This window comes from Diachasma alloeum, unplaced genomic scaffold, assembly GCF_001412515.2.
Source record: "Diachasma alloeum isolate Michigan unplaced genomic scaffold, Dall2.0 Dall_scaffold_00208, whole genome shotgun sequence".
NCBI classification, from domain to species: Eukaryota; Metazoa; Arthropoda; class Insecta; order Hymenoptera; family Braconidae; genus Diachasma; species Diachasma alloeum.
The window spans coordinates 1,265,197-1,289,280 of NW_021680373.1; the positions used below are offsets into that span (position 1 = coordinate 1,265,197).

The 24,084-nt window shown below is 36.0% G+C and overlaps 1 protein-coding gene across 11 annotated transcripts in view; it reads left to right on the forward strand.

Annotated features, from left to right (window-relative positions):
• Positions 1–21,441, forward strand: part of LOC107036315 (tensin) — a 119,193-nt gene extending 97,752 nt beyond the window's left edge. For 9 of the 11 annotated variants that reach the window (XM_015254203.1, XM_015254204.1, XM_015254213.1 and 6 more), the window contains 12 exons: positions 6,088–6,368; positions 7,498–8,030; positions 12,565–12,778; positions 13,531–13,713; positions 14,716–15,261; positions 16,334–16,689; positions 17,221–17,310; positions 18,094–18,193; positions 18,427–18,610; positions 19,141–19,506; positions 19,855–20,137; positions 20,600–21,441. In XM_015254203.1, the coding sequence (XP_015109689.1) occupies positions 6,088–6,368; positions 7,498–8,030; positions 12,565–12,778; positions 13,531–13,713; positions 14,716–15,261; positions 16,334–16,689; positions 17,221–17,310; positions 18,094–18,193; positions 18,427–18,610; positions 19,141–19,506; positions 19,855–20,137; positions 20,600–20,759 (3,296 nt within the window). In that variant the 3' untranslated portion in view covers positions 20,760–21,441. The remainder of the gene's footprint in view (positions 1–6,087; positions 6,369–7,497; positions 8,031–12,564; positions 12,779–13,530; positions 13,714–14,715; positions 15,262–16,333; positions 16,690–17,220; positions 17,311–18,093; positions 18,194–18,426; positions 18,611–19,140; positions 19,507–19,854; positions 20,138–20,599) is intronic. The other 2 variants (XM_015254205.1, XM_015254216.1) reach the window with 2 other exon arrangements.
• Positions 21,442–24,084: the final 2,643 nt, after the last annotated feature.

A 24,084-nucleotide genomic window follows, 5' to 3' on the forward strand; every position in this document is an offset into this window, starting at 1 on the left:
TCCCCCCCCCTACGAAAGTCACGTATGTCCACCCACAAGATGTAGGTATGCCACTGGCTTTCCAACGACAATGCTCACTCGGAAGTATCTCCACTGATCCCTTTGCAAGATTCAACCGGCTGCCAGCCGTAATTCCCATGAATAATTCATTATCCCGACCCCGTCTCCATTTCCCGATCGATCTCCCTCGAAAATTCGTGATGACAATGCCCAATAGCTCCGTTTATCAGTTAACGCTGCCACCCCCTCCAGATTTTCCCGAAACTCTTTCATTCCGAGAAAATCCCCGAGCTAATATTTGACCAGAATTCCAACAACTTTCGTTGGAGCATGAATAACCCATCTATTTCTGTTCCTCACTCCCAACTGATACTTTTTTCCTCTTCATTTAAAAAAGAAAGAGGGCTACACCTACGCAACCATTGAATACCCTGAGCAATCCAATCGTAATGTTGTCTCCTCGGGGCAAAACCTCTAAATATTTTGTCGCCCGTTTGGATCGTTGAAGCAAATCCGAGTGTTGGCAAGGAATTTGAAAGGATTTCAGCTCAATTATTTCATGAAAATTATTAAAAATCAGCAAAATTCTGGGAAATAATTTAAATTCATTGAAAATTCAGCGTAATTTGGTACTGAATAATCATATTTCGATTGAATCGAAGTAAATTAGGGAATTCTTGTCTTCCTGCTGCTGAAAAATGTGGAACCCCACTGAATTTTCAGCAAAATTGAGACGATTTTGCAAGAATTGGGAAGGAATTTCAAAGAATTTCACTTCAATTCCACGAAAATTAACAGAAATCAGGATAATTAAGCTAAAATAATTAAAGTAATTGAAAATTGCGCGTAATTCGGCACAGAATATTCGAATTTCAATATTTATGGTGACAATTCAACTGAGTTGGAGAATTCTCGTCTTCCCGCTGCTCAAATTTACGGAATTTCATTGAATTCTCATTAAAATCTGAAATGTCATAATTTTTCCCCCATAAATCGACTTCAATGTCCCTCAAATAATTGAAAATTCATCGTAATTCGGGACTGAACATTCATATTTTGATTAGCAATTCAACCAACTTGGGAAATCTCCTCTACCTGCTGCTCAAAAAATTGTTATTTCATTGAATTTTGATTAAAATCTTAAATGTCAGTATTTTTTCCCTCAAATCGAGTTCAATGTCACTCTCCTAAAAATTACTCATCAACGGTCCGTGAATTTCCAAATGTTACCAGCAGTTTCCGTCTTTTTTTGGCTTTTCAAATAAAAAACAACTGCACCCACGCAACCATTGGACATCCCGAGCAATCCAATCGTAATATTGTCTCCTCGATGCAAAACCTCTAAATATCTTGTCGCCCATTTGGACGTTCGGAGATACAGCCGAGTCCGGCAATGATCGTTCAAGCTAACCCGAGAGTTGGCCAGAGGTTTGCCGTAGAAGGACTGGCGACTGGCGGCCGGTTCAACTGGTAAAAGACAGGGGATTCCCCTCTCCTCGTCGCCTTTCATCTCTGTTTATTTACCTCTTCTGCAAGTCGCCTCCAGGTTAACTGTAAAGAGGAGGGAGAGAGAGAGAGAGAGAAAAAAGAAAAATAACCAGATACAATAAAAATTAACAATCCAGGAAGTCAATTGTCTGGCTGCGCTGAAGATGGTTGAGGAGTTTGGTGGATAATTAAATGGAATATTTGTTTGAATTGGTTGGATGCATGTTGGCACTTGGTAAAGTGCTTCTTGCGTAGGAAGTCTCACGCCCAATGACGATCATTTCTCGAGTTGCTGTTTTTTTAGTGGTGGTGGTACGCGAATGAGAGCCAAACGTTCGATGGTTGCAGTGTCGTTTCTGCTGGCTCACTGAGTGCCTCGTCACACTTATTCCCACGGTGGTTACTTTTGAGTGATTATTGGCCACAAGTGGGTCGAATTAGAATTGTTTCGCTCATGGGGGTGACAATGTAAGGACTAATGTCAGTGAATTGAGATGGGAATTCGCCGGATTAATCGATAAATTGGACTGTTATTGGGTATCATCGAACATCAAGACATCATCAGTCAAATAATGTCAGTATTATGTGAGTACATGGGCCTGAATTTGAACGGGTAACGCCTACTTCACGCATTTTGTTATTTATGAGGCTGTGACGGAGGGATTGATGCACTCACACTAGTGTAAATACACGAAAATAGTACCCTCGTGAATCTCTATAAGGCCCCCGCCGTCAGACTGGTATAATTCGATCAGTCCCTCTTTGCCTTCACCTCGTTTCTCCCCCTGGTGCTTTTATTTTATCATTTTTTTTTCCTCTTCTCTCCCCCTTTTATGTACCGATTCACCTCGCCGATGACCTTCGATCGGAAGGATAAATAGCTTTGCTCCTTTTAGCATCTCCATCTCTCAAAAATTGAGTGACTCTTTTTTTTTATTCAGCGTCGTCTGTTAAATAGCCGCGACAATCTGAGAGCTGATCATAAATTATGCCATTGAATTCTTACGGCCAGAAATACTCGTTTTCCCTTGATAAACGTGGACGATAAATCCAGGGGGGGGGAGGGGGGAGGCCAATCGATCTGCCATCGGGAAATGAGACGTTTTTTCTTTGTTATTCGAGGAGAATATGAAGTGGAGATTAATGAAGAATAGAGGGAATTAAAAGTGGATTTTTAAAATGAATTAATGGATTAATAAATGGAATTTCGAGGGAAATATGAAAATCCGGAAAATTCTGGTACATTTTTTTTAAGTTTTCAATTAATTGAAAATTTAGGTAATTGGGAAAATTCCGGCCTTCCTTCTGTTTAGAAAATTGAAATTTCATTGAGTTTTTAATAAAAATTTGGAATTTCATTATTTTTTGGAATGAAAATTCAAGTGAATGTATCCTTAAATCTTCAATTATTTCGAAATTCAGCATTGAAAATCCAAGTGAGATAAAAAAATTTCGTCTCCCGCTGCTCAAAAATTTCCAATTTCGCTGAATTCTCTGAGAAATCCACATTTTTACTCTCAAATCGAATTCAATCTCCCTCTCCCGAAAACCTCTATTCAACGGTCCACGAAATTCTATTCAACTTTCCCATCGAAAACTTACGAATATTCCAAAAAATTACGTTACAAAGTTCATCTCTCGCCTCGTATTCCTCCCTCCATTTCAAATGAAACCTCCCGGAATAAATGACAGTAATTATTCGTCCGATTTTTTCCCCATGCATTAATCATTAAAACGGCAGGGGGAAGGGGCGAGTGAGGGGAAGGGGGAAGTGGGGGGAATGAAAAATGAGTGAAAATGAAATGAGGGAAGTTGAATGGTCCCTGATGGCGTGCGAGCTGTATCTGGAAGTTGGGATCGATAAAATTGGCGCGATTCGTGAGCACGGATTAGCCAGAGGGCGAAGCCCGAGAATATCGGCATCGCGTATCTTCTAACGGCGTTGGCTTTCGTTGGAAGTTTTGCAGCTGCAACATTGCAACTTCCCCACCACGAGAGAGGTCTCCTCCTCCTCCTCGTGTCGCACTGAGATAAGGCGCACTCGAGTGTTGCATTGGCGGAGGAGCCCGGGAATTTGCATTTCGCATCTTCAAAGAACAATTCCTAGAGCTCTCAGCGACGAGAGACTCCGCTATTTCATTAGCTCTCGGCTTCATCAACTCCACTGGTTGTGGTTTGGCAATTCATTGGCATTATTACCCGATCAGCGGACATCTGGGTCCCGGGATTATTAGTCGTCATTCGGTGTCACATCACGTCGATCAAACAATTGATAATACCCGGTTGTTCGAGTGGATTTATCCACGCGCTGCAATGGCGTGCATTGAATTCTGATGAAGCTGAAATCCCTGTATCACGTATCATCTTGCGGTTGATTGCATTTTCATGGGGCTATTATTGGACAGGGGGAGTTATCACGGCAGAAAAACTTTTTCATTTTATTTCAAGTGTATCAGACGGAGAAAAATATTCAATAAAAATGACGTATCTTTCGTAGAAAATTCTATGGAAATGCCACCTATTTTTTACCTAAAATCACGGAATTTTTCCAGAGCGTTCCGTCATTTTTACCTGCAGCAATTTATTTCGCCAGAGATAACCTCAAGCCTAGGAACAAGGATAATCTTTGCTTAAGATCCTAGATTATGACAGAAATAGAAAAATGAAAAAATATCTTCTTTTAAAGAGATAAAAAACGATTTGTCTATCCAAGATCTTCAGCAAAGACTAACTAATGAATGGATTCTGTTCTGGGTACTTTATGGAACAATTTAACTATCTTGTGACATGAAGCAATCATTTAGTGTGAAATAATATAATTCTAGCTGTAAAAAGTCATGGTATAACCGTGACATTAAATTATATGTTCCTTTGATTGTTTATTGTTACTTGTATTATTTTCAAAAATAAATGAAAGGATAAAAAATACAAGAAACCACTAGCTTAAGCATGCGCGCGCGTTCCTTTCTTAGTTAATAAAAAAAAGGAATATGAAATTGCGAAATAATATTTCAAGAGATATTCCAGAATTAATTAATCAACATTTCGACATTTGCTCAGTAATTCCCCGATTTTATCACACACTTCCTGAATTCAATCTTTAAACCCGCCTGTCCATGAGTTTCCATAATTCCCAATAACTCTTGCAATTGAAAAATATCAGTGGATGAAACAGCGTAATTTAAGATGAGAAGGAAACAACTCATGAATCAATACAATGGCATTATAATCATCTAACTCCAGTGGAGGTCGGTAGTTTCACGCAAATCGCTCGAGTGCTGACTGCATACACCGAGGACGTCAGGAGGCTAATGGCAAAAGTGCCGCCGGGATCGTTTTACCACCAGCCACTTTGCTTCACTCTCTAGTCATCCCACTTTTTACATTCCCTCATCTTTAAGCCCTCTTGCCTCCCGTATTTTTACCCACTTTTTTTTTTCTCAGAGAGTAAAAATACCAGAGAGCACCGCCACTTTTCTCAGTTTCATCTCTATGTCAAGCACTTATTAGTGGAATTACGTTGTAATAACCGTTGACCACACATGATCATCCTCTTGTCTCTCGTTTTTTTCGGCCTTGAGTGTCCCTTTAATTACTGGGAAAAATCGTTAAACTAGATTCGCTGATCATTAATTATCGTGGCTTCTTGTTGATCCTTGCATTCCCAGAATGACGCCTGATAATTGCCAACAAAACGTGATACGTCGAGTGCTCACTAGCGTGAAAGACGGTGAAAGTGGCCGGGTTGAGGGGAGGATTAACGACGTGTGAGGTTTAATCGTGATAAGATCGATGATTGACGGGAAAACATGGAATCCGAGTTTCTGGGGGCAACGGGAATGGGGCGATCCTCGGGGGCACTCCTTTCTTAGGAGAATCGATAATTTGTGGAATGGGTTTTGCGGTCGTTATTAATTTGAATGGGGGCTTTCAATGGTTATGGGGCTACCACAACTATTGATGAATCTTTTAGTGCGTCGTTCACGGTTTACGACATGCTGGGTAACTGTTATTTTTTATTCTCGCTAATTATTGTGGTTTGAATATTTTAATAGCCGAGTCGTAGAACAGGATGAGTTGAGAAAAACTTCAGGGAAGAGAAGAATTTTTAGGTTTTAAATGTGGGAGAAATCGCGTCATTTTTGTCGAGATTTTTTTATTACAATTTTTGTCAAGATTTTTTACTGCAATTGAAAATTAACGAAATGTGAGAGAAATCGTGTCTTTTTCGTCGAGATTTTTTTATTACAATTGAAAATTACTCGTAAAATCTAAATATGTTGGTTTTAGAATTGTCTGAAATTATGTAAACATTCCCGGAATGTTTTCGAAATACTTTAAAATTCTTGCAAATGTCTTGAAATTCCAAAATTATTCAAAAATCGTTAAAATTCTGAAAAATATATCTTTATAATAATTTGGTCATTCCTTTTTTTACAAATAAATTATTAATCACTGTTGGTAATACTGGAAATATTTCCAAAGTTTGAAATTTCAATCCAGTAACTTCAAATGACGCGAACTTCCTTACAATTTTTTAAAAATATCCTTTGAAAATCCTTAAAATTCTGAGAGAGAAATCTTAATAAAAAATTTCAGAAGGAAGAGATACACCACTATCTCCACCTCCACCATCGAGCTCATCGGTGCAAACCTCACCCAGGGGATTGGGCTACACCTGTGGACCCATTGATGGCTCCCTTTACGCTGTTGTTCATCAGGGCGCAGGCGGTGCTGCTCGCGGTTCACCGCTGACAGTTTCCATGGACAGTGGTATCAGCAGTGCACCACCACAGCGACCCAGTCCCCCGGAGGCAGAGCCCGATAGCCCGCACAGTGATCTCGACAAACTCCTCCACGATATGATGATGACAGTTGAGGTGAGTAATCCTCATTTTTTTCCAATTCTTTTCATTCGTATTACGAAATCGATTCAATTCATTTTTTTTTTAAATACTCGTCTCGATGTTTTTTCTACAGTTTAATGCGAATATAAATATCCCTTTATTCAACATGTGCAAGATATTACTTTCTATTTTTATTATTTTTTTTTTCACTTCATTTTATTTTATGCAGTCACATGTGTACATTCTCGAGTCTTTATATTTTGTTCTCCACGCCTTATTAACTATAAACTATGAAAAGAATTAATCAATATATTACCACAGATATATCAAGTACAAAATTATTTGGAATTATATAATTTTCATTGTCGCGTGGACCTAAAAATTAGAATTTCCAGAGATTGATTATTTGAGACGCATTGTTTAAAATTTCTTGACTGAAATTTCCGGTACATTTCTTGAAATTGTCATCACATCACAGTTCCACTGAAAGTTCCAGAAATGTTGTTATTGAAAATTCACAAGTTTATGGAAAAATTCATGGAATCTGGAACTTTCGGTTTAATTATTGCCTCGAAATCTGTAAAAATCAAGTAAATTCAGGCAAATACATTCTTGAATTGAACACTCAGCATAATTTCGTATTGAATATTCATGTTTTCATTGAAAATCCAAGTAATATGGGAAATTCTCGCCTTTCTGTTGCTAAAAAATTTATCAACTTCATTAAATCTTCAGTAGAATCTGAAATTTCATAATTTGTTTCTCTAAATCAATCTTAATGTCACTCTCCCAAAAATTAGTGGTCAAATGTCCATTAATACATTGAATACACACTTGAAAATTCAATAAATTGAACATTTAATGTAATTTAATACTGAAAAATTATGTTTCAGTAAAATTAATGATTTTGCCCCCTAAATGAAATTTTGTTCCTTACTTTCAACATTTCATCTAAGAATTTCATAACAAATTCCAAAAATAATGTCCAAAAAACATCGTCTAAATCTAAAATTCCATCTCCTAGTCACGACTCCCAATTTTTAATCCTCTAATTGCCGGAAGTTATTTAACGAGGCGTCAAAATACGAATTGGTCACGCACAATTGGCGCAGCATGTGGGTAGCCCCAGTTGCTGACCGTCTGTTCTTAATAAACATTGCAGTCGATGCCAGACCCACCGACTGATTACAATAGATCGAACAATCGCGGCGAAAAAATGTACATTCACGAGACACGAAGCTACAGCAGCAATCCGACATCAACGTACTCGACTCTGAAGGATTCGTGCAGAAGTTACGGTGGAACGAGGGAATCCTCGCCGCCTTACGCTTCGTCGAGTAACTATGGAACCCTCAAGAATGAGTCGAGAAGCAGCAATCACGAGGATGCGTCGAAGAAGTCATTCTCACCTGGGGGTAATATTGACTTCATCGATGAGGACATTCCGTACCACGCGAGACAGACGAGCCAGCCGTTCAGTTATGGCGCGACGACGGATATGATCAAGCACCAGAAGCTCTCATCCCCTTCACTGGTCAGGAAGGCGGTTATGAGGGGGACAGCGCCGATTGTTGACTTGGATGAGGTCCTTGGGGAGAGCACAGGGGGAAGCAATGGCCCCATGGGGTCAACTGCACCTGAACCACCACCGGAATTTGCTAATGGGGCCAAGTCCAATGCTGATCACGTTGATGGGTGAGTGCAAAGTGTCAAGTTGTTTTTATGAAATGCGCGCGGCAATTAAGGATTTCCAAGTATCTTTTAGAGTTTGGTATAGACTACATTATAGGGGAGGGTGGGGCAAAACGGCCCCTCTTCAATTGTCAATAACTTGTGAATGACATTGTGAAAATTCCCAGTTTCAACTTCATTTTGAAGATAATTTTTCATTCTTCAAAACGAGCTCTAACTCATCCCAATCGGATTATTGAATCGGAAAATATTGACGATTGAAGGGGGGCCGTTTTGCCCCATCCTCCCCTAGTTTCAACCAGTTTAAGCATCAAATTTGTCAATCAAATTGCGTAAGAAAAATTTGAAAATAATGATGAGTACTCGGCGTCAATCCCATTACATTTTGCACAGAATTGTTATTTTAAACATTCGTTGTTTATAAATAAATAATTGCAATTGGTTAAACTTTCGCAAACCTTATTTTTTTACACATGAAATAGATTTCTGATAAAATTCTGAATATGAATAAATTTGTTACGATTCCGAACAAATGATTTTTAAGGTGGAAAATTGATTGTTTATAGAAAATGCTCGTAGTTTTCAAAAATTGAAATTTTTCAATTATTTTAACTTATTATCTTCCCCAGAAGTAAACTTTCTAATTTGTTTTTAGAAGATTTTAATTTTTTTTTTAAATCTTTTCTTACGGTTCAATATCGAAATTCAAATTCAGACCTCCAAAATTTAAATAATAAAATCATTGTAAAATGTCCGGAAGCTCAAATGGGGCTCAAATGACAGCTCTGGTGTTCAACTACAAAAGTAGAAAAGCATTTCACTGGAGAAAAAATAATTAAAGTACTTGGATATCCTTAAGAAGACGCATATTAAATAAATAAGGACTATAGAACTTTAAATTAATTAATACCATAAAGTCGGGAAGAAGAGTAATAATAAAATAAAAACAATACTAACTTCAGAGGACTGAAGCTATTGCTTTTGGTTTATCATTATTGTTTTGCTAATAGTGGCTCGCGAAATTCGTTGTGAAAGTCCTTGGAGATTTCATGAAATCTCCTGAAATCCCAAAAATATTTCAGAACCCTCGAAATCCGCGGTTCCGTGAGAAATTCATCCATTCAAAAAACTCTGTTCTATCTCCCCAGTATTTTTAAAGATTCTATACGGATTTTGAGTCTAATCTCATCCATCACTACCCCGTCGCCTCACGCATGAAACCCACTAGAAATAAACTGCATAATCCTCTTTCGACACACTGACACCCAAATTCGGCGCCGCAAAGGCACAGCTCCGCGCCCTCAACCCCCCAAAATTCCCCCGAAAGGAAGATACTCCATACCTCGATGACCAATTAATAAATTGTCCCGTGAGAAGGTACACTGGGTACGATTACGGCATTGTTGGATTGCATTTCTGTCAGGCGGTGTCAGGAATGGTAAATGCGGTCGTACGTGACTCACTGCGGGTACGATCGGAGAAACTCGAGACGTTCGATTCATTCTCATTTTATTATTTTTCCCCCTGAGAATATAAAATTCGATACAATTTCATCAGAATTGCTCGATTATTCCGTGTGGAAGTAATCGAAAGTGACACGAATATTAATAAATTTCGACCTGCTCCAACCGTGAGGTGAAATAAAACGAGTGGAAAATCATTTTGTACGTACATTGATGGGCCACGATGACAGGGCGACTTGTTCCTGACTGGCTCTGTCTACTCGAATCACTTCATGCAGTCGAAACTTTCTCCATTAATTCAATTTATCGTTCAATTCTATGCTGGGTAACTGAGAGCCATGACGATAACACGTAAATCCCCGGGGTTTCCCTCGGGGATCTCTCGGATTTTCTCAGGTTGATGATCAAGTTAGTCACTCTTACGTTATTTCTAGACGTTTAGCGTCTCACTCTGACATAATTTCAAATATAGAACGGTCTCGGAACTTGGGTAAATCGGTGTGGAAATCTCCTCATGTTTCCACAATTTTTTTTAATAATCAGTGCGCGAATGAAAAGTCACTTTTATGGAGAGAGTCATTATTTTTTTATTTTTACGAGGAATGAAACAAACAATTGGATTTTGGGTACTTTTACATTTCCCATTATTTTATTATAAAAATCCATAAAAATATTGAAATGCCATAATTTGGTTCTGTCTAGATTGATTTAAATGTTACTTTCCTAAAAATTGATAGTCAACTTCAATTTTTTTAACGATGTAATCTACAGAACGAAAAATATTTCCAGAACAAGTCCCCCAATTAAATCCCAATCTCATTAACTCAACCACCAAGTTCTCATTCTAAATATTCCAATAGAGAAAAATGAGTGAATAAAGTATCAACTGTAGAATTTTTTTTGAAAATTTTCATTACATTGTAATTCTACTGAAAATTCCCGGATTTTGGTAATTTAAAATGCAAAATTTTGTGGAGAAATGAATAAAAACTGTAAATTTCAATTTAATTATTCCATGAAAATTAATCCACTTTAAAAAATCCAGTATAACGATTTTCGAATGATTTTTTAACAATAGAAATCTCATTCTGAAAAACTGTTGAAACCATTTATTTTTCCTGCATTATTATTGAAATAAACATTAACGAAAGTGAGCGCCCTGTTTTAGTAAAAATAAAAAAATCAGGTTAATGTATGCTTGAATGTTCAATTTACTAAAAATCTCATAATTTCGTAATTTTCTCGCAATTTTTCTCCACCCAGAGTCATTTCAAATTAAATTTTAAATTAAATTCTCTCAAAAGTGTAATTCACAGTCTGCAGAATATTCCAAGACCAACTCCCCCAATCCAATCCCAATCTCATCACCCCAACTATCAAGTTCTCATTCTAAAAGTAAAGCATGAAAAAACCGCACTGGCGTCAGTGTTACAGTTGGCGTTGGCGCGAGGGACGCACGTGGGTCGTGTTTCCCCACTGTTTCTGGGTTTTGGGTTCGTTACCGATCTGGGTTACAACCGCTCACGCGATTGCCAGTAACAACTGAGTAATGAGGATAACCAATGGTAGAACAAAAACAAAAAATACCCCCCNAAAAAAAAAAAAATCCCCCCCCCCCCCAACCCTAAAAAAAATGAGTTCTCGTTATCCGAAAAGAGAATCGACATGTTTTAACCCAACGAATTAAAATCGTTAAAACATCCCACTCGAGCATTGAATTTCTTTCCCCGATCGCCTTATTTTCCCGTATTATTCCTCGGCTACATGGCACGTATGCCCAGTGCACCTTGGGAAAGTCCGGGCCCCCAGTGACCCCCCATGATCGAGCGGAATCTAATTGCGATCCTCATCCAACATCGTGATTCTAATATTATTATTATCGGTTTTTGTTATGCTCGACGGTTTGGGCTCTCCCGGCTGAGACAACAGCAGCTTAAGCTCGCTGCACGAAGGGACGAGTGTTCTCGGTGAACTCAGGAGTCTCCAGAGAAACCGTGTCAGACAAGACGGTTGAAGAAGAGCTTTCATTCTAGCCCTATTTGACCCTACACTGAGAGAAAAACGACAAAGTTCTCAAACAAGTCTTACTTGTGTCAAGAAAATAGCTTTTTGAAAATTATCAAAAAAGGATTTTTTGCGCCAAATATGGAGAGAGTGCGTCCGAATGAAAATTTTTTGTCGCAAAAATAGATTTAGTAGTTCAAAAAAAATTGCATGCTCTGTACACGCAAGAAATTTCATTTCTAGCACTACTCCTTCGTTATTTGATACTCCCGTACGTATTTTGCTCCCGAAAAATCTTTGTTTCATGCGAAACAAGGGATGGTAGTTTTTTATTTCGGCTGTCTAATAATCACAGACAGGAAATGAAACCTTCAATGGACCAATAATAATGATATGATAGCAATCTTGTAACTTAGGGATAAAATATTTGTTGATAAATTTTACTCTATATGAGATATTTTCATCTTGAAAAGGCACCGTCTGGTGTGAATTATCCGCCTCTTGAGCCAAATATTTCGTTGCTGTCGAAAGCAGAACAATTATTCATGTTTGAGTCTTTCAAATTCGAACCAGACAAATTCTTTTTTGCCAATTTTCAACTAGCGATTTTGTTGGCCCAAACAAGATTTGTTCGGCAACGTGTTTGTTTTTCCCTGCCAGAAAAACATGTTTTGGAATATGTTTAAAATGTTTTGGAACATGTTTATTACTTTGAAATTTTGATTTTAATCGAATTTTCTGATTTTTCTGATTTCTGATTTCTGAATGATTTTTAATCGAAAAAAAATTAGAGAATTTAGTTTTTGAGGAAGATTTATTAAATAATAGAAAAATTGCCATTTTTGAACATTGCGACATTATTTATTAATAATCTCTGTAGATGATTATTCTGTTAATGTGTCCACCCACAGAGCCAGAGGTCCCCGTTTCGATCCCTAGCTCCGGCGAATTATTTCTGGATTATTTGATTTAGTCAATCTGATTCAGCGGAATCTACTTGCGATCATCATCGAACGTCGTGACTTTAACATTAGTATTATCGGTTTTTCTTGTTATCCTCGATGGTTTAGGCTCTCGTGGCTGAGACAACAGCAGCTAAAGCTCGCTGCACGAAGAGACGAGCGTAGTCCGGGGAAAATATGGCGCCAAGAAACTGGTAATCGTGTTATCGGTGAACTCAGGAGCCTCCAGAGAAACCGTGTCAGGCAGGACGGTTACGCCAGTGATTCAGCTGTACTGGATGATGACGATGATATATGGATACCGAGTTCTGTTGCATCACAGGTAATACACAATATATTAGACTACCACTGGATTGAAAATTATTTCCTGCTTAAATAATTATTAATTTTAAAAAATTCGCACTCAAAACAAAGAAAAATATAAAATCCAGAGTATTGAGGGATTTGCATCAAATAAAAGTGTTTATTTGACATTTTTTTATTCATATCAATACATTATTTCAATGATAATTTATTCATTGCATGATAAAAAAAATGAACGATTTATTTTTTTATTGGTGAAGCGATTTATTTGATCTAAATAGAAGATTATTACGTGGAGTGCTATCTCTAACTAATAAAGTCCTTATTTGGGTCGAGGATACATTCGTTTGTATGTCAAAAACTATTTATTTGATGTAGATAACGTGAATGAACATCAAGTTTAAATTTTAATGAAAGCTTTCCATTTATCTGACTCAAATGAAGTTTTAAACCTAAATGGACCATTTTTCTATATTCTATCTTTTTCGAGAGCATTTATTCTAGGGGATGAAATGCCCTGAATTTAGGGGGGTTTTATAATTTTTGTTTCATAGAAAAGTATTAAATTGCCCATAAGAAAGAATAGAAAATGTTAATCAAGAGTCGATTTATACTTATTGCTTTTTTCGTGCATGATTTTGCATTCATTAAATGTGAAAATGAGTGAAAAATGTTCTCAAAATAAGAATAGTTCTGAAATCCAGAGATTTACCCTGAAAACATCAAATTTCCCCTCTCCATAACAATCCTTACTTCTCTTTTATCATCCAGACAACGAGAGCTGCACCTCACACATCAGCTCCAGCAAGTCCCCTTTTACCCCAACGCTCCAGCAGTCGTAAATTCAATGGATCAATGAATGGTCCACTGCGACCAAGGGCCGAGAGTGTAAACGAACGGCCATTCGTTTCCGTCAAAAGAGCTTACGAGTTCCGGAAATACAGCGACAGTCAGGTAGGGCAGAAAAAAAAGTGCATAAAGTGTGCCAGAGGATGTTGGCTATTTTAGAGTTGTATAATAATAGAAGTTGAAATAATTCAGAGAGAGTAATTACCCGACGACGTTGCAAGGTTCATAAATTTAGACGTGTTCATAAACATTTTAACCCAATCGTAATGAGGCCATTAATATAAATCACACTCATGCAGTCATATCTCCTATCATTGCAGTCAAAAGTTACACTGCTGGAAAAACATTGAAGTTTCAGGGATAATTCGCTTGTGATTCTCGGGGGAGGAACATTGCAGTTGATTTAGGAAAAAATTCATGGAATTTGACATTTCGATGGAAATTTGATGAAATTCCAAATTTTTGAGCGGCAGGTAGACGAGAAATCCCCAATTTACTCGGAATATTTGACTATATTTGAATATCAGACATGAATATTTTTATGAAATAATTGCACTGATAATTACAGTTTACTTTGATTTTTCCATGCAAGTTTGAATTTTCAACGATGAAATTCCGGGAAATTCCAGTGGAACGTATTTCAGGCTTTTTTTCTATTTAAATCTACGATTTTTTCTTTGAAAAAATCATGAAATTTAATACGTCACTACAAATTCTATGAATTTTCAAATTGTTGAGAAGCAGGAAAACACGAATTCCTCAACTTACTTGAATTTTCAATCAAGATAAGAGAATTCAGCATCAAAATTCACCGAATTTTCAATTATTTGAAGATTCAAGAGGATATTTATCTGAATTTTCCTAATTTCCATCGATTTTCATAGAATAATTGAACTGAAACTCAATTTCCATTGATTCTTCCTTAAAATTTCGACTTTTTAATGCTGAAATTCCTCAGAATTCCAGTCAAATACAGAAATAATATCAAATATAACACGATAAAAATACCCAACAAGTCTTCTCGAAATTTCAGCCAAACCTTCCAACAGTGCAGCTGAAGTAGACTAGATAGATTTTTTTTTGAGCATGAGCTAATTCGCTTTACAGAGTCCTCCACCGTCCCCGCACGCGTCACCACCGCTACTAGCTGCTCTTGCCCTTCAGCCACAAACACTAGGTGAGAAGCACCAGCCACCGAGGCCAGAGTCCAGAAGCGACAGCTTCGGAAGGGCCGAGATGCTCATGAGAGAGCATCGTTTCAATGGATTCACGAATTCATTGAACGGTCTTTCTGATAATAACAATAAAACCCTCGTTAACAATAACGCATATTCACGGAGCAATCGGGTAACATATGCCGATAAAGTGTACGAATTTGATGGAATTGATAAGGATAATCGGGATGTCGTGGACTTGGGGTTGCTGGCTGTTGTTGATAAATCTAAGGATCAGGATTGTGATCCACTTGCCAGTCTCATTGAGTCACTCGCGGATTTGTCACATGTGCGGGTGGCAACGATTAACAAGGATAATCAGCTTAATGTGAATCATCATGGTAGGAATTTATCATCTAGCAACAACAACGATGTCATCAACACTGACACTAACAGTACCCCTAATCAGTCACCAAAAGCATGGCAGTTTAGTGTACAGGTTTGTTCATCCCACGCTTTGCCAATTTTATTCTTAGGGGCGAATGTTCTGCTGTTATTTGACAGTTTTTTTATATTTGGGAGTGGAGGGGTGGAATGAGATGAGGAGTTTTTGATTGCACTGGAATGTTTACGACTTTGCCCATTTTTTTGGGAAATCCTGAAAAGGATTCAGTGTTTGTAGGGAACATCGAGGAATTTAGTTGAGTTTCCAAACATTTTGCAATCATTCTGTGATTTAAACGTTGAAATTTCGATAATTTAATGTATTTTAACAATTTACAATCGTTAGATAGCATTAAAAAAGTCTGAGACAATTGAGAAATTTACTTTTGAAGGGCGATCTATAAAATAATTGAAAAATTACAATTGTTGGAGATCGAGATTTTTTTTGTAAACAGGATTCATGAACAATAAATGTTCCATTCTGAATTATAATGGATCTAATGGAGACATTCTGTTATGGACTTATGTTAATGTTTTTAAACATTTGTAATTAAATATCATAACTTGAAAAATCTTAAAATTTAAAAAATATTAAAATTAATCATTAATTAATCAACATTTAAAAAATCTTTAAAAAAATTAGAGAGTTAACTTCTTAATAAAAATTTATAAAATAATTGAAAAATTGTGAACTTTTTGAACATTACGAAATTTTTAACGAATATTCTATAATCAATTATTTTCCCACCATAAAACAATTTTTATTACCGTCAAAAACTTGTTCATATCCAGAATTTAACGATAAAGCGACTTCATACCAAAAAATAATCTTCCGGAAATTTAAATCCTTTCCATAATTCATTTATAAAAAGTAAATGTTTTAAAAAACTTGAAATTAAAATTAATTATTAATTAAAATAGTATTGCTCAATTTCTTCCAACACGTCATTATTTATTCTATTATTATCACCCATGAAAATGAAAACCATCGTAAGTTAAAAAAAACTTGATTAAAAATCGCTTATAAAACTGAAAAAAAAGACTCTTCTCGTCCACCATTTCACTACCGAATTGACCCCTTGAGACAGTGAAAATCGAATGAAATGCTGTCGTTGTTTCCTCCATAGTCCCAACACGACTCCCCGACGTCGTGGACAGACAGGAGCGTCAGTCCCGCCAGTGCTGGGGTAGGCAATGCCTCCAGGCCCCAGACCCCAGCATTTCCGGTTCATCCACGCACCCCCTACGTCAACAATTCATCGCCAACAGTGACATTCGCCGCTGATCGCACCTACGTATCAACGAACAACTTCAACGAGTCAACGAACTACTCAGTGCATAATAACAATGTACATAATTTTGAGAATGGGAATAACAACATCATTAATAATCGGGATTACACTGGGGATCGAGCTGTTTATATCGAGGAGAGACGAGATGTCAGGGAGACGGGACTCCCTCCCAAGAGTCCGACAACACAGCGGTAAGTGTTTTTTCAATAATTATTCGATGATTAATCAAGCTAATTGGCGAGTGGAAGTTCAGGGTGAGTCAACTTATTTCAGAAGACATCAAACTTGGGAAAATATCGTGTACTTTTTAAATTTTTCTCTTCTCATGTTTATTTCAATAAAAAAAATTTAATTGTGTGAAATAATTATTAGATGTCAGAAAATTCGTTTTCTTCATCATCTCAACAGTCATTTTATTTCTAACTAATAAAATTTTCATTTCAATCAAGAAAAATAATTAATAATGAATTCATTTAATTGATTTATTATTCGCATTTGAATACATATAAAAATAAAAATCAAGTTCAAGTGAATTCTATTTAATAGAAATAATAATTGCTTAATTATATAATAATGACTATGATATTAAATTAATTCAATTCGTAAAACCAACAATAAAGTTGTCTCGCCCTGTCCCTTCACAACTGAAATGGTCACCGGTTTAACGAGAGTTTAAAATAATCCGCCCATGGAAATACAATGATTTATTTTTAAATGTTTAGACGTTTGAGTTTTCCGGCAAGCGGTTCGCTTAAACAATCTCATAACAAACGATGGCCACTCACTAATCAATCGGCGTCGTTCGACTATAGGTAAAACAATGTTCAAGCAAGTGTTGCAAGAGTTTTTTAGTTGAAAAGAGTGTGTAACTGTGTCAGTCTCGTGACGCATGTATATTTGTCATCGCACCTGTTACTGTGATAATAATGCAATTTAAATTCTACGTCTCGTACGAATAATCTCGAGAAGTTAATACCATCGTCTGTAAATATAACATTGCAAGATGTCTGATGAATAGTTTTCATTCATTGTCAAATTACTAATTTCGTGAATAGTCAGACGTGTGAAAAATATTGACAGAAAAACCTAGTGAATTTCTGATGTAACTTGATTTGAATATAATTGGAATTCTTATTTGAGAAAAAGTTAACTGATTTTTATTCTTCTTCATGACTCATTCTTTTCCAATTTCTTCAAACGAAATCAGTAAAAAAATCAAATGGAGTTCCTGAGAAAATTTAAATTCTCAATTTCTTGAATTCTGATAGCGATTTTTCTACGCAATTTTTTCATACACGCAGTTGTCTCGACAACGAATGGTTCTTTTATTGTTTGGAATTCCTCTACCTGAAACATTCCCCTGTGGAACCATTCGTTCCGAAGATGAATAAAGAATTAACAAAACGTCAAAATGATCCACCACATCCGCAATATATGTGTATAAAACTCGTTGGACTCGTCAACTAATCCACAAACTGACTGTTGGAATAATGAAAAATGTACAGCACTTATGCACGGATTACACATAGCACCAGCACTCGATGTTGTCCCTGAATTATGCGATAAATCCTTAAAATTTCGTGTGGAAATTCCAGCAAGGACCGGCCCGTCTCGCCGACGAACGAAATAATAACTCATACGATCACTCGAAGCCCTGGAACACCGAATCACGTCGAATTCGCCCAAAGTCCAAAGGTAATTGCGATCATTAAGAATGCTCGACGATATTTCAAAACCCTTTATTAATGTTTATTTCATCAACATTAATGAAGATTGATCAGATAAATTGAGTCTCTCATGAATAATTTATGAACAACATATTCTTACGTCGTCATTATTTTGCTGTCAATCGTTATAAATTGATTCGCATTTAAAATTTTACGCAAAGAGGAGAAACAAAGTTCATTGAAGTTTTTGAATTGTTCTAGAGTGCCACTTCCTACACATCGATTAACAGTGGAGGCCACTCCTCCCCACATATTCAGCAGTACGGCTCGAGAAGATCGAGCATTCATTCGAATACGGAGCCACAGGAAGTGGCTGATGTCAATGTCAAATTTGTTCGTGATACCAGTAAAATATGGTATAAGCCTAATATCACTAGGGAGCAAGGTAAATTAACTTCAATACATATTATAAATCATTCTCATCTACAAAATAATTTTTTTTGCAATATAAAATTCTTCAAAACTTTCTATTAGTAAAGAAACAACTTTTAATTCATAAATTATTTTAACATGATTTCATGTTTTATATTGGATTTTTCAAACAAATTAAATTAGAATATTCATGAGTCGATGGAAATATTAATTTGAATATACTTTTATAGCAATCGCAATGTAAATTAGCTTCAGTACGTCTTATGGATTATTTTTGTCTATAAAAAAAATTAATTAATACTATTTATTAGTGAAAAAGCTACTTTTTATTTATGAACTCATATTTAGTACTTTAATTTATGCATCAAATAGAATAAAATAAATAAAGTAAATAAGATGAATAAAACAAATAAAATAAAATAAAATAAACAACATGAATTCTTTAAACATAAACTCAACTTTCAATTGAATTTTGCGAATAAATTATTCAATTTACTCATGAATCATAAGAGTTGAAATATAAATTCGAATATATTTTTCCAGCAATAGCAATGCTGAAGGATGCAGCCCCAGGAACCTTCGTCGTCCGCGACTCGAACTCCTTCCCAGGGGCATTCGGCCTAGCCCTGAAAGTGGCGACTCCACCTCCAGGTGCCCCTAGCAGTCCAAAGGACCCATCGAGTGAGCTCGTGAGACACTTTTTGATCGAGCCAACATCGAGAGGAGTGAGACTGAAAGGATGTGCCAACGAACCAGTCTTCAGTTCTCTATCAGCACTCGTTTATCAGCACAGTCTCATGGCAATGGCTCTGCCCTGTCAATTGCTATTACCCGAGGCTGATGCAGCTGCTAGAGCACTCGATTCACCTGGGACGAGCAGTACGCAACAGCTTTTAGCCCAGGGTGCAGGTAAAATAAAAAAAATTGCATTCAATTTTTCATTTCATTCCATTTTTATTTCATACAGACCCAATAGCAAATTAAATAAACATAAAGTATATAATGAAATTGACAAAATGAAGAGTTCAAAATATTACTTATGACGGAACGCATTATTTATTTTTCTTATATTATAATTTTACTAAAATACCTAATCTGTTTAAATGTCTAAATTTTGTTTTTTTTTGTTTTTTATTCATTTATTTATTTTTCCATTTAATTACGATAGACAGACAGAATAGGAAAAATTATGAAACATTTGGATTTTTATTTGTGTAATTTGAGGTATTTCACTCGGATTTAACATTTTTGTTTCAGCTTGCAACGTTCTTTATCTCTTCACAATTGATACTGAATCCCTGACGGGTCCCCAAGCCGTCAGAAAAGCAGTAACAACTTTGTTTGACCAGAAACCCCTGCCATCAGCGACAATCGTCCACTTCAAAGTCTCCACTCAAGGGATTACACTGACCGACAACGCTCGAAAGCTCTTCTTCCGTCGACATTATCCCACGAATAACATCAGCTACTGTGGCCTCGATGCTGACGAACGTACCTGGGAGTTCATCAGTGAGGACACGGGCAAAGCACTCAGTGCACAGTACGTTAATCCATTTCGTTTCTTCAGAATGCAATTAATTAATCACTAATTTGTTGAGTCAATTTTTATTTGTAATTGACATTTCTATTTGACTCTGGGTATACTAGAATTTTGAAATAATTTTATTATTCAAAATTAAAAAATTGTTAAGTTGAAGATGAATGAATTCTCCATTTAAAACCTCCAGACGATATTTAAAAAAGCTGAAAAAAAATTTTAGCCCACTTTCTGGAAGTTTAATGAGATATTTCAAAAATTTCAATTTTTGTAAAAATGATTCATGTTAGAAGAAAATGTCAAAAACATCTTTTGTAAATCAAAGAATTCCCAACAAAAAAACAGTGACTCATGACATTTTTCCTACAATCTCTCCTCATCGAGATTATTTCAAATTTACCAACTAAATATTGAAACACTGAATAAAACTATATTATCAGCAATTTATATTCTCAATAATTTCAGTCGTTGTTTTGGTTTCGTGGCGAGAAAACCAGCCCACAAGACCGACAATCAGTGTCACGTGTTCGCTGAACTGGAGCCAGGCCAGCCAGCAACAGCAATCGTCAACTTTGTCAACAAAGTAATGATGGGGAGTTCAGTGATCAAAGCCAACATCGTTTAACCCGACTGATGCTTCCAATTGATTCACCATCATCAGCGTAAGAGCAGTCATTAGAGACGAAAAAGAAAGTAATTGATCATCAATTGATAAAGAAAAAAGAAACCTCTGAAAAACAAAATCAACTGCACCTGTTAACCCTAACTATATCGAATTAGTTCGAAACGTTACTGCGAGTTCAAAATCAAACTGAGCTACCGACTAGCTCCGACCGTTCTAGCCCTAGTTTTTCAAAGAATAAATTAATGCATGTTGCATGATTGTTAAAAACCAATCGTATATGGAGATAACGAACATTATAACGTGTGTCACATTCGCGAGAGATACTTCGTCGTATTCTACACTAAATAGATGTACGAAAAACAATTGTTAATAACTGTAAATAACAACTAAGGCCTTAGAAACGAAAAGAGAGTTTATGAGAGTTAAGAGAATAGAGATAGAAGAAACCATTAATAATGAAAAGGTGTTGATTAACAGAATGTGGGCGGAAAGAAGCGATGATAACCTTGATAAGTGATGATGATCAATGGATTTCCAATGTATCATTTGATGGGTTGGGTCACGAGAGTTTTAAATTCAGTATCGCTGCAGGGAGAAAAAAATCACACGAAAAATTACGGTACAATCTGGGCAGTTTTGGGGAAAATTGGATTTCTGGAAGGCAGGGAATAAATTTTCCTCTTCAAAACGTCATTATTTATTTTTATTTCATTTAAGGGATTTTTTTTGGACAGGAAAGTGACGTTGAGTTCGATTGAGAGGGAATAAAATCATGAAATTTGTAATTTCATTGAAAATTCGGTGAAATTCGAAATTTTTTAACAGTGGGAAGACGAGAATTCTTCTTCTTAGTTAAATTTTTAATAAAGAAAGGAATATTTAGTACAAAATTATTTGAAATTTCCATTTCATTAAAAATTCAAGAGGTTATTTAAACTCTGGTATTTACTTCGATTTTCCGGATTTCTTTTAATTTTCATGGAATAATTGAACTTAAAATTGCAGCTTCCACACATTTTCCCACAAAATTTCAAAACTTAAATGATGAAATTCCTTGAAATTCCCGAGAAATGTAGCGGAAATTCCGCGAGAAATGTTACGAAGTATTTCATTGATTTTTTTCTTCGTGGGGTGTTATTCGGTTCTTGCCACTAATTATTTATTAAATTCAATTACACGGGCCTATCGAAGTCAGTCAATTATTAATCGAGTATTCGTGAATTATGATTAATTAATCGTACGAATATCGTGATTCGTAGCGATGGAACTCAGTCCACGTGACTAAAAAAAAGAGAAAAAAAACAAAAGAATTCAAGTGAATCAATTCACATTAGATTCAACGTGTTGTAAACAGAATCATCGAATCGAATGAGAGATGAGTGTGCGGTCCTTTGTTATGTGTCACACAAGTGCTAGTCAAAATTCCATCTACTTCCGAGGGTTATGAATCTGTCCCTAGGGCCTAACGAATCGTGTCTTAATGAGGAAAAAGTAATCTCTACTGTTGTTTTATTAGATGTAACTATGGAATTCTAAAGTTTCACGCTCTCCCCTCCCTCATTCCAAAAAACCCCTCTATTTAATTAATATATGAATTTTTAATGTTATTTTTACCAATTGAATACCGACTAACATGAATTATGTACACAGATTAATTGAAATCAGTCATTATTATTACTCGTTCTGATTAATTATCCATCATTGAACACGGTTTATGTATGTTTAATAAGTAATATTGTATGATTGTACTGTTAAAATGTTGAGTATAGTGTATGTAATAATAAAGTATATTCATGGTAATAACAAAAGTACTTGTTGGCTTTTCATTTAGCTCTACATGACTATTTATAGAGAAAAATAATGCTCATTTTGAGGACATGATGACATAGTTGCAAGTGTCTATAGAAAAATTATTCTTGAATTAACAAAAAATATTTGAAGTTGAGATTTGTTGTTCATTCCGAGAATAAATTTGAGAAATTACATGAAATTATCCAAGAATCGCAATAAAAAACTACAATTTTCCGCAAACAACTGACAAACAATCAATTTTCTTCATGAATATTTTTTTTTAACTTAAAAAAATTGTTCGTTTTTTTTATTTAATTTTTCCGAAAATAAATTTTATGCAAAAAAACTAGGTTTTGAAAAATTTAAACAATCTCCATTATTCGTTTATGTTCTGTAGAATTTAAAATTAGCAGGATATTCTGAAGCGAATTTATTATAATTGAACAAAAAGAAAATCACTGGGCATTCCAATTCGTTGAGAAAAGACTCGGTTTAGTATATGCAATTCATTTTTTCCTCGCACCAAGGATGTTATTGAAGAGGTAAGTCTAACGGCAACTGCACTGACCTACTGAGTCCCCTCGGGTGAGTGGATACCCATTGCCACTCAGCCCGACTCACACAATCGCCCTTATACAAGTGAATAAAGCGAGAGCCGGAGTCCACCCACCCCAGACCATCCCGAAGTATAATGGAAACCGATATTATTTTGTCTCATTTCCCCCCACAATTAAACCCCAGTTTGCCAACGAAATTTCTTAAAAATTGAGGGCAATCGTTAAATTTGATAAATATTTCCCCGAAATGTAGTGGAATACACGGAGAAAATTATTTGTTGAATTTCAACCAATCAATAACAACAACAAAATTATTTGTTGAATTTTAACAACTCTTTCATTCAATTCAATAAATTAGAGGTTCATAAGTAGATGGTGAGGGCATTTATACATTTGGCAACAATCCCGCAATAATTTCTATGTTGATAATCGATCAACGTCTCGCCTAGAAGTTGGTTTCGCAATAATCTACAATTTGTTGTGAAATTTGATCGATCAAAAAAATTGACGAGCATTGATCGATAATTTTTTAAAATGGTTGTCAAATCAAATTGAAAAATCTTTTCTAAATTTTAATTAATTAGTTGTTAAATATCACCAAATAGTTATTGAAATTCACCAAACAATTCTCTCCGTGTATCAACCCAAAACATTCTCAACTGTCACATAGAAAATCAAGAATTTCGGTGTGAATAGTTCAAGACTAAAGGTATTCCCTCAACCCCAATTTCCCCAACAACTCAAAAATGTAAAAAAATGGCCGCATGGAACGCCAATTAAAAAATATTGAAAATACATTTTTTTAAATCTCTCAAATGTGAAAAACACCCAGAAAATTCAGTGGCATTCCAAATTCTAACTGAATAACCACAGCCCCTCAGACCTCCTCATACGCTCGCCCCAATCCATCAAATGGCTAAAGCGAGCGCCCGCAATCGGTCCACCCCAGGCCATCCCGAACTATAATGAAAACCGAT